Source organism: Nelumbo lutea, chromosome 2, assembly GCF_056320005.1.
Source record: "Nelumbo lutea isolate HS-2025 chromosome 2, American lotus-T2T, whole genome shotgun sequence".
In the NCBI taxonomy this organism is placed as follows: domain Eukaryota; kingdom Viridiplantae; phylum Streptophyta; class Magnoliopsida; order Proteales; family Nelumbonaceae; genus Nelumbo; species Nelumbo lutea.
Genome location: NC_142685.1, coordinates 8,915,587 through 8,927,125, shown reverse-complemented (window position 1 = coordinate 8,927,125; position 11,539 = coordinate 8,915,587). Strand labels below are relative to the sequence as shown.

The window sequence follows — 11,539 nt, the reverse complement described above, 5'->3', positions numbered from 1 at the left end:
ACATCCCAACCGTATTTTGGAAACATTTTCCGATAATAAAAAAATGATAAAACATCATTGGAAAATGTTCATAATATACGGCTAGCATGTGCTGTGGGACGTTGTGGCCGTTTGTGGGGCGCCCCTTGTTGGGACTGATGTGAACTCCTTTGTGCGAGAGACCATTTCCCAAAAGAATAAAACCTCCGATCAGGCCCTCGATTCGCCCAAGTTGGATACCCAAAACATACCCTAGGCCCAATTTCAGCCCGTGGGCTGTTGTTCTAAGCCCAAAACAAACCCTGGGATATAGTACGATAGAACCAACCGGGCAGGCGCCAGTCGACAAAAAATCCGGCCCATATTTATTCTCGTTTATAAGCAAGTCTTCAAGGTCAAACCAGTAACAGAAGAAACAGCCATGGGAGCTCTGCTCGCAGTTCGAGTTGCCCTAGTTTTCTTCTTTGTATCATTTGTAACATTATTCCCTAGTCCTGTTTACTCGCAGGAGCTTCTGATCGCCAATGCCGAGCGAAGAGTAAGTTCCCTTGTGGATTCAATTTATCTCCTTTATGAGCGCTTATTTTTCTTAGCAAGTTCAGAGTAATGATATAAAGAAGCCGGTAATTGAGATTTTGATTTGTGGTCTTTGATGGTAATATGCTTATTGATTAAACTCGAATGCAATTGTCCACTCGAGTAATCAGATTGCATAAGTTTATAGTTCGTTGTTGTTTGGATTTTGGAATCTTTCCTTCGTGACGTGTAGACTATGTGCTGGAAATTTGATGAAGGCAGTAGTTAGTTTCTGATTTCGTCGGATAATTTCGAAAGTGATGCGTGTATTCAGTAGCATTAATAATGATTTTCTTTTTCTTTTCCTTTAACATTTTGTTATTTTGGGTGCTTTCTTATCTTTATGTGATTATTAATTGTTGAAAGAGAATTTTAATCTATGCGTGCTTAATCACCTTGTTTTATTTTAATTTGTTTTCTGGAGTCAATGATTTGTATGCAAAAGAAAATTAACAATTTTTTGACAATAATCTTTTTAATCACTAATATTATTACCACTGAGGAATAAAAGGTTCAACCAACATTGCCGACTAGTAATAATTAAACTGTTAATTGCGGTTCAAGAAAGAAAGAAAGAAGGACAGAAGAGTTCCACAACCAATCTAGCCAATTTCATTATAGTATGCAAGCTGTGGAACCCTCTAGCAATCTTTCTGCTCCGTTTGATATCATTCACTGTATCTCCTTAAATTGTCAGTGCAGATGGATATAATGTTAAAGGTATCCTTGACTGCATAAGCAGAGCCATCACCTCTGCCTTTGTGGACTATGCCTTGGTGATTGAATGTGGTACAGTAATATCCAGTTATAGACCAATGGAATGTCATTTATTTATTGATGCAGGTCTTTAGCTGTCTAATATATTTTGAAAAAAAAATCATTTATTTCTGACTTCTTAGATTGTGTTATGAAGGCCTTGCTACTCTTGAACATTGTCCAATGGTTTAAATCTCATTAGTCATCACTAATTCTTTGGCAATAAATGCAGATTGACTTGACCTCTCACATAATAAGGGTTTACTTGACTTTGAAGGTATTTCCCCCAACCTTTTTTCATTGAACAATAAGTAAATTCATTTGATTAGATCTACCTTTGAATTGTCATGGACCTGAATGGTTTTGCAATGGTGATTAGAAAGGGAAAAAAATTACTTTTCAGTTGTTTGGGGTCCTGGAGAAAAAGAAAAAAAAATTATGCTGCTTTATAAATTGGGAAAGCATTTGATGATGATGAATTCTTTTAATAAGACATGTAATTGTGCATTTTCTGTTTTTACTCTCCCCTCAGTTATATGTTTGGTGAATCTCTTTCAGGTTGAAAATACTGGAACATCACCTGCTTCAGAATTTCTTCTTGCCTTTCCACCTACTCAAGTTAACCATTTAGCACTGGTCAAAGCAGTAGAAGCTGTAGGGAAACGGAAAAAGAAAACTTATGTACCCCTTTCTGTAAACCCTGTTGAGCTAGATGATGCACCAAATGGAACCCGGTTCTTCTCTGTCTCTTTGATCAATCCATTAAAGCAAGGTGAAACTGTAACAGTAGAAGCTTTACTTGTATTAACACATTCTTTAGAACCTTTCCCAGCAGAGATCAGCCAATCAGAATCTCAGTATGTGTATTACCATGACAGTGCAATAATATTGTCACCTTATCAAATTAAAGAACAAACAACATATATTAAAACACCAAGTACCAGGATTGAGTCTCATACAAGGGTAGAACCCACCAAACTTTCCGGTAAAGAAATAAAATATGGACCTTATGCTGATCGTCTGCCATATTCCTTTTCTCCAATTATAGTTCATTTTGAGAACAACCATCCTTTTGCTGTCATTGAGAAATTTGTATGCGAAGTGGAAGTATCTCATTGGGGCAACCTTCAGATTACAGAACACTATGAGCTGGTTAATGCTGGTGCTCGGCACAAGGGCATATTTTCAAGGTCAGTTTACCTTTTTGTTTGTATCTGTCCAATATTATGAATTTTAGAAATTTGGCAAAAGTTTGGATTCTTTACCAAGATTAGTGTCACTAGTTGTTTAAGAATAGACAACATTTTCTATATTAATGAGAAATTCTGTTAGCTAGTGGGATACTATTTTCATCCTATGAAAGATTATCTCCTTCCTGGTATGAAATATCTGTAATAATGATTATTTTGGTGTTTTGTATTGGAAACATGGTTATTTTGATGTTTGTAGCTCAATCCATATAGTTGGGATGAGACTTTATCGAGTTGAGTAGTAGAAGCATGTTGCCATGCAATATGTTTTGATTAATTGGGTTATAAGCTCATGGGGAGAGAGGAACCTAAATGGCAAAAATATAAAAGCTTGCAACACCAAAACCACCTTAAGTGTCTTCCACTATTATGTTAACCACAATAAATAGTTCATATATTCAAATTGTTTTTCTAACAAAGGCAAAGTATTCATTAAAATGGTACAAGGGGAGTCTCAAGCATAACGGATCTTCCCCCAAAAGTCTATGTAGTGAGTGACTGCATAACCCACAACTGCAACCATAGAATACAACTTTGGAAGATGTCGAAATTATACCTTTGGTTTAACCATGAAAGGTCTTTCTTTTCTTTTCTAGAGATATTCTCATTCATTCATACATTGTGGTATGCTTTCTCATTTTGTTATTTAGGTCCATATGCATCCTAATTTCTGAAGCTTCATTCTGGCAGGCTCGAATATCAATCAAGAGCATCCATTAGTGGTGTATCTTCATTTAAGGATCTCCTTGTAAGACTCCCCCCTCGGGTGCACTCTGTTTACTATCGAGATGAGATTGGGAATATCTCATCTTCACACCTACGTACTGATTCTCAGAAGGTACATGTAACATCTCATTCATTGTCTTCCTCCAAAGAAATTCAAACAAACCATTGTGGTTCAAGGGTTGATACAACAGAATATTGATAAGGAATCAAGGACCTTCATCTTGGTTTTTGCTTTATGCGTTTCTGATCTTTCCTGCAAATAAATAACTAAGAACTTAACAACTTAAATTACAAGGATGATGCCATATTGCCACCATTATTGTCTCCAAGAAAATATCATTCTATTTTGATAAAATAACTATGAATATCAAAACTTAATCATCCACTCTTTTCTTAGGGTTGAAGACAGTATCCTAAACCTTGACAAAAAAAGATTTAAAATGCTGGTGTTCGTGGAAATGTCGGTTATCCAAACATAGGAAACATGTCAGAAATGTCATATGGAACTAGGGTAAAAATTATAGGCATGGTGGAAAAAATATAGAATGATATTTTATAAAATGATAAAAGAAGCATAGGCACATCTTTATAAATTATCATCTTGTTCCAAATCATTAAACAAAGCTAATAAACCTAAGGTTATAGATAAAAGAATGTATTCTATGAGTTAAAGCAAACTTTGAACTCATAGAAAATGTAAATGGTTCTCTACCACACAAACAAAAACTAATATTTAACTTAATGTTTCATGTTTAAAATGAATATTGAGCTAGCTCAAAGTGGCAATCATGTAAGTTAGGCGGACATTAACATTATTACTCCACATATATATAATATTGTCCCCAACTTATGTTATAATACTATCTCTTCTACGTTGCATACTGCTGGTAGTGTTCATTGGGGTATCTATCAATTCTAGTAAAATTTCATGTTGCTACCCATGGAAATAGAGATGGAAATATGTTGTCGAAGCTATCTCGTGTACTCCACATAGTGTTGGTAGTGTTCATTGGGGAATATGTCAATTCCAGTAAAATTTCGTGTCGCTACCCATGGAAATGGAAATATGTTGTGGAAGTATTAAGGAAATTAGGGACATTTTAAACCATGTGACAAACATGGGGTCTTGGACAAAAGTAATTAATTCTTAATTTCCTTAGAAAATTGTTAACAAAAGGCTTAGATAGATGCTTATGTAGATCATAGCATCCCAATAAATTAAATTAAATTCAAAAAAAAAAAGCCTAAACAATGTTGCATGGACACCCCACCTTTGGGGGACAACTTTGGTTGTCTCAGAAAAACAACCTAGGCTGTTTGGGAGCTGTTAGAGTTTATAATAGAGGTTTAGATAGTCACTTGGGGCAGTAGGGTAGTTTAGACTTTTTGTCTTTTATTATAAGGGCATTCTAGTCAGTTATTTTTAGAGGACCTGGATGAGAAGGAATCTCAACGAACCATGAATACTCAGGAAAGAGAATTAAGGTGGAGGTTGAAAAAGGGATTAGAGGAGGTTCTTTTGCGAGAAGAGATATCTTGGAGGCAGAAATCTAGGCATAAATGGATAAAGGAAGGTGACAGGAATACCAAATTTTTTCATGAGATGACCAATGGAAGAAGGAAAAACTTGGTGACTAAACTTGAAGTGGATGGTGTGGAGTTGGACTCTCAAGAGGAAATAACCAATTGTTTTGTAACGCACTTCAAATCTATATTAAGGAAACCTCTAGCTAGTCGAGTGGAGTTGGCTGGGTTGGATTGGTCTACATTGTCTGAAGAGGTGAAATTGTGGTTGAAAAGGAGTTTTGAGGAGGAAATCCAACAAGCAATTTTTTCAATGGATAGATCTAAGGCACCAGGGCCAGATGGCTTTACTATGGCTTTCTTTCAAGACTATTGAAACATAGTTAAAGGAGACTTGTTAGAAGTTTTCAAAGAATTTGAGGAACAATCTATCATTAGCCATGGACTAAATGCCACTTTCTTAGCCCTGGTCCCTAAGAAGAAAGAGGCCAAACATCCCAAAGACTTTAGGCCAATCAGCTTGGTAACAAGCATCTATAAGATACTGGAAAAGGTCTTATCTTTGAGGATCAAAAAGGCTCTTCCCCCCATAATAAGTCAAGCTCAAGGTGCTTTTGTTCATGGTAGGCAAACAGTTGACCAAATCTTAATAGCAAATGAAAGTGTGGAAGAGATGAGAAGATTGGGTAGGCAAGGTTTTGTTTGCAAATTGGATCTTGAAAAGGCCTATGATTTAGTGGACTTGAGTTTTCTGCTAGAGGTGCTCAGAAAGTGTGGTTTTGGGGATAGATGGTGCAAGTGGATAGGTGGTTGTCTAACGTCTTGCCATTACTCAGTTTTAGTAAATGGAATAGTAAAAGACTTTTTCCCAGCATGTAGGGGCTTGAGACAAGGTGATCCGTTGTTCTCTTTCCTTTTCACATTGGCTGTTGATGTTTTTAGTATACTTTTGTCAAAAGTAGACATGGTTGGATTAATAAGAGGATGGAGATAGGAAGAAATCAAGTTTCGGTTACTCATCTTCAGTTTGCAGATGATATCATAACCTTTTGCGAGGGATGTGATTTGTTGAGGGCAAGGAATCTGAGAAATCTAATAACCCTCTTTGAGAATGTCTCAAACCTGAAAATAAATCTTGAGAAAAGCTGTATGGTGGGGCTAAATGTGGAGGGAAGGGAGTTGGAGTCCATTGTTGCCTGCTTAGAATGCCCTATTTTTGCTTGGCCCTTGACCTATTTAGGACTTCCCCTAGGTGCAAATCCAAAGGAAAGTAGGTTTTGAATCCCAGTGGTAGAGAAGTTTGAAAAAAGGCCAGTGACCTGGAAAAAGAACTATATTCTCTCTAGGGGATAGATTAACTTTGATTAGGGCCACACTCGCAAACTTACCCATCTACTTTTTGTCTATTTTTAAGATACTTGTTAGGGAAGCCAAGAAGATAGAAAAGCTGATGAGGGATTTTTTGTGGGAGCCAGGTGCAGAGAAAAATGATCATTTGATTAGATGGGAGGTGGTGAGTCGAAGCAAGGAACAAGGGGGCTTAGGGTTAGGGAACCTAGTAAATAAGAATGAAGCTCTTTTGGGCAAGTGGTTATGGAGGTGGCCTCTAGAAAGAGAGAGATTGTGGCATGAGGTGGTGGCTAGTGTCCATGGTTGTTCTAAATCTGGTTGGGATGCTGGGGCATCTCAACTGGCCACACTCCCTACACATTGGAAGGCGATTTTTGGCGTCCTCCCAAAATTTCTCAAGTCCGTAAGGTATGATGTCTGCAATGGTAATTCTATGCTTTTTTTGGGAAGATGTTTGGGTGCAACCAACCATTAAAAGGCCTATATCCCTCCCTTTTTTCTGTTTCCCTCTATAAAAAGGAGCCTGTTTCGAGGTTTCTTTCTCCCCCCATTCTCCCATTGTCTCTTAATTGGGATTATGGGTTCCGTAGAGGGTTGAGGGATGAGGAATCAGTTTCTGCCTCTGAGCTCTTACTTTTACTTGATTCTGTTTGTTTGGACCCTCCTAAACCAGATAGAAGAATTTGGTCTTTGACCTCGAGCGACTCCTTCTCTTGTTCTTCCTTCTTTAGGTCTCTATGCTCTACTCCTTCCCCTTTGTTGTTCCCAGTTAAAGAAGTCTAGTCAAGGCCAATTCCACCTAAAATTGTTGGTTTTTGTTGGGAAGTGTAGTATGATAAACTTAATACTGTGGACAATGTACAAAAAAAGAGACCTTATGCATGTTTGTCCCCCAATTGGTGCATTTTATGTGAAGTGCAGAATGAGGATTGTTATCGACTACTCATTTCTTGCTCTTTTACAGTAAATATTTGGAATTGGGTTTTTATGCTCTTTGGGTATAGGTGGAACCTGCCTCCTGAAGTAAATCTGCTTTTTGATCCGTCGTTTTTTGGTTGGCCAACAAAGAGAGGGAAAGTAATGTGGAAATGTATTAGGGCAGCCCTCTTATGGACCATTTGGGAGGAAAGAAATACCAGAATTTTCTAGGAGAAGGAGAGAAGCATTGCTGAAATAAAGGATTGTATATTGACAAGGGAAATCCTTTGGCTAAAAACTACTGATCTCTTTGCGGATTACTCTAGTGATGACTTTCAAAGGAGTTGGGCAGTAGTGGCCTCCACATCATCCAAGAAAAATAGAACACAAGCAAGTTGGTTACCCCCTCCGGAAGGAGTTGTAAAGTTGAACTTTGATGGGAGCAATCAAGGCAAACCGGGACCTTTGGGTATAGGAGGGATCTTGAGGAATAAGGATGGTAACATTCTGTCCTTATTCTCAAGTCCAGCGGGTTATGGAGACTCTACAAGGGCTGAGATATTAGCTATGGTACAAGGGCTACGAATTTCCAACCAACTTGGAGTGACTAATTTGATAGTTGAAGGAGACTCTAAGGTGATAGTGGGATGGATGTCGGACCTAGAAACTGTTGTTTGGGGATATAGGGACATCATCAAAAAAGTCAAATGGCTTACGAGAACCATGTCAGTTAGCTTTCAGTGGGTTAGTAGATCGGCAGATGCTTTGGCAAATTCTTTAGCTAAACAAGGGGCTTCAAAGGATTCTCTGTTTTTGACTAATTTGTAACTGCAATCTGAAAAGAGTTGGGTTTGGAACCACCTTTAAGGGGAGGTAGCACCTCGTGCCTCCTCTTAAGGTGCTTAATGCTTGTACTATTTCTATATTTAATAAAATACCATTTGTTCATCAAATATATATATATATATAGCTATCTTTTCTCTCTTGTTGAGCAGATTGAACATTTTCTCCTCTCTTTTCTTCCCTCTCTTGTTTTTCTCTTATTACAGATGTCTTTTCTTGGGTTAGGAGAGTCTCTTCAATAAGCCAGGATATAGCTGTTAATTCTAATGGGGTTAGATCAGCTACAGCTGTTGTTAGAGGTGGTGATGCTGGTTGCAGAATGAGAGGGAGATGGAACCTACCCTGTGAATGGGTAGGTTGCGGAATTTGGAACCAGACCTTACCTTATAACAAATTGGGTAGGGTCAGTTCAAGGCTGGTTCAAGGTCGGTTCCATACTTCCATTCGGTTCTGGGTAAAAAGTACCCATTTGCTCACACCTATTCATCAATCATCACCCTTCTATATCTAGGTTGCCAGCAATTAAATTGGTTGATCTCAGAAACCATGTGGATGAGAGGTTTGCTTTGGTAACTAGAACCAGATCCCTTTGATTCAGTTGCAAAGCCTCCAACCGTAGAAGTATATTTTGTTATTATGACCGCATTGAGAATAGTACTGATAAAAAACATTGGTAGTGTTAGCGTAAAAAATGGAAAAAATGCTTACCAATATATATTTCATAATGCAGATCTAATAATTATGTTGCAAAAAATTTTTCCTTTATCTTTTAGTCTGAATTGAAGCTTCTTCTCTCCACAGTCAGAACTTGAAATAGAACCTCGCTATCCTTTGTTTGGGGGTTGGAAAGCCACTTTTGTCATTGGATATGGGCTACCATTGCAAGACTTCCTCTTTGAGTCATCTGATGGCAGACGCTACCTTAACTTCAGTTTTGGATGTCCTGTTGCTGGTACAGTGGTCAACAAGTTGATTTTAAAAGTAAGTCCTCTATATTGAGTTTTGACTTTAATTTTATTAACCCAAATTCGTTGCTTGTTTAATCTTTCAGTTTCCTAAATGTATGCATGCATGCATACAAATTGTTTCATGTTACTCATTTGACTTGAGCATGGGTTGTGTTATATTTCAGGTTGTGCTACCAGAAGGATCCAAAGATCCATCTGCCATGGTCCCTTTCCCAGTGGACCAATATATAGAGGTACTTCCTTCTGATCTCTCTCTCTCTCTCTCTCTCTCTCATTGTTTATTAGTGTTAATATACCACTGTTGCAAGGCATTTAATGTTCTTTTTCATTGGAATTGTTTTTTGCAAATCAACCATCACTTGATTTCATAAAATGGATTAAATTCATTAAATAAAGTAGTTTAATTATTTATGTTTAACAGAATCCAAAATTTCTGTTGCCATGACACTTAACTTGATTGCATGTGGAGTTGTTGCAGAGAAAGTACTCATATCTTGATGTTGTTGGGAGGACAGTGGTGGTTCTTGAAAAGGAAAATGTAGTTCCTGAGCATACTTCTTATTTCCAGGTGATTTTTAACCTATTAAATTGGGCTGTCTTTAAGAACTTGGACTTGGAAATTGGTTTTTTTTTTTTTTTTTTCTTTTGAAGGAGTACATAACCGGGGGGGGGGGGGGGGGTAGCCCATCCCCCAACCCAGGTGCAGGTGGGATTCGATCCCAAGTCCTTGAAATTTGGTTTTTGATATTCGGAAACCAAACTTGGCAACAAAAATCCAAGTTGGTTCTCTTCAGTTAGCAATTAATATGAGAATAAAAATGAGTTCTTGCGTCTGGAGAAGATTATAAGCCAGATCTATCTATTCACATGCCATCACAATGAACCAAGCAATCTAGCAACTTCTCTTAATTGTGTGATGTTAATGCTTTTCTCCTTCCATGCAAATTTTTGTAAGAAAGATAGAGATAGGCTATTGTCTTTGATCCTGTAATTGGTACTGATATTTAAGCTATTGGCGTGCAAGAGTCAGTTTTAAAAGTGTTATATTCCTACATTTTCAATGCCATGTTTGCAGGTTTAAATGGTATTCAATCTATAAACTACCAAAATTCAATTTCTTATTAATTGGTTTATTGTATCACACACTCAATTCTTTGTATATTGGTTCCTCTGTTCTGTGGTCCATTGGTCCTAGACTCCTAGCTATATTGAATGTATTTAGGGCCTATATAAAGCATATATTACCTTATGAACATATTGGTCATTTGGTCCGGCTAGGTGCAGTTTGTCATCTAAATGTTATCCTAGGTCACAAATTAACACAGGGTTGGTTAGGCTCAACCCAATATTCCCAAATTTTCACGGTTGGCTACATGAATCTTGCTCTGCTATTCCTTGCCATGTGGGACCATATGTTCTGTTAGATCATAGGCTCTCAATTCTCTTCAGTGCTTCCACCCACATCTCTACCTTGTCCTACAATGCTACAATTGTGGCTGTTATCGCCTTTTTTGGATTAGTTACAGTTATGATTCTTCCTATTTTGTGTTTTCATTTTGCAGGTTTATTACAAGTTCAACCCAATTAGCATGCTTGCAGAGCCACTGATGTTGGCATTAGCATTTTTTCTATTTTTCATGGCTTGTGTAGCTTACCTACATATTGATTTCTCCATCCGCAAGGGATAACATCAAACATCATTTAGAAGATTGAGGGTGCTTTTTTGACCTGTTGGAAATATTTATGGAGCATTTGGACAAGATGTGTTCTGAAATGGTTTCAACTTTTCTTAGAGATGATTACATCATTACATGAATAGTTGACTAATTATAGAGATGCTAATGAAAGCATTTGAGGTGTTCTCCTCACCTCCAAACGCCCGCTTTGTTGTGAATAATCCTAATGCAAATGTATGCGATAATCCTAATGGTAGACTGTGACTTCCCTTTTTCCCTTTCTCCTCTTCATATGAAGCTTCTGGAAAGATTCGCCATATTTATCTGTTTTTCTATGAGGATAAGACTCACAGAGCTAGAATACAGAATACTTCCGTAAGCTAACATCAGGGCATTTCTGGATATTTCCATATTTTTGGGATTTTGTTCAATGATATAGTTGCAGCCAGGAGTTGATAAAATTGATTCTGGTTTCTCCGCGGATTGGTGGAGATTGACGGCTATCTTTACTGAGGAATGTTAAAGATTAGTATCCTAAATTCCCAACCCCCTTTATCGAAATCAGGGTAATACGCTTAAAACATGGTATGTGTCTTTTTTCCGTACATGTGATGCGGCTTTAACCCCCATTGTGGCTGGATGCACCACGCATGGTTCCAAGTTCCAACCCATGGGCGGGGGTTAGTCGTTAGTGGTGGCAGATATGCACTGCAGTTGCAGAGATACCTAACCTTCACTAATGATATTCTAATTTTTGTGATTTTCATTAACCTTCTCATGTTGAGCCTTTAAATCATGATTTTAAATAAATGCCTTTTCTTTGTCAGTGTTGCAATTGCAATTGTCAACATATAGCAAACTCAAAATTTTGTATTCTTTTAAGCTTGCGACAAGTTAAAGGGGGCATACTGTTTCTAAGGATTTTCTGATCTACAAGTTGGTGATACAGAGATATGCTAAATTGCTAATGCTA

General features: G+C 37.6%; 1 protein-coding gene across 1 annotated transcript; it reads left to right on the top strand.

The window, feature by feature from the left end:
• Nucleotides 1-226: 226 nt before the first annotated feature.
• LOC148868432 (Ribophorin I) lies at nucleotides 227-10,766 on the top strand. Its single transcript, XM_088972692.1, has 8 exons — nucleotides 227-517; nucleotides 1,544-1,588; nucleotides 1,870-2,501; nucleotides 3,252-3,399; nucleotides 8,724-8,903; nucleotides 9,055-9,123; nucleotides 9,369-9,458; nucleotides 10,453-10,766. Exons 1-8 carry the CDS (start codon nucleotides 401-403, stop codon nucleotides 10,576-10,578), a joined length of 1,407 nt encoding a protein of 468 aa, XP_088828818.1. The 5' UTR covers nucleotides 227-400; the 3' UTR covers nucleotides 10,579-10,766.
• Nucleotides 10,767-11,539: the final 773 nt, after the last annotated feature.

Bases quoted from the DNA above. Each gene is read 5' to 3' on its own strand.
- LOC148868432 (XM_088972692.1), top strand. From the start codon at position 401: ATGGGAGCTCTGCTCGCAGTTCGAGTTGCCCTAGTTTTCTTCTTTGTA. The intron at 1,589-1,869 runs GTATTTCCCCCA...AATCTCTTTCAG, and splicing joins GGGTTTACTTGACTTTGAAG to GTTGAAAATACTGGAACATC. The intron at 9,124-9,368 runs GTACTTCCTTCT...GAGTTGTTGCAG, and splicing joins CAGTGGACCAATATATAGAG to AGAAAGTACTCATATCTTGA.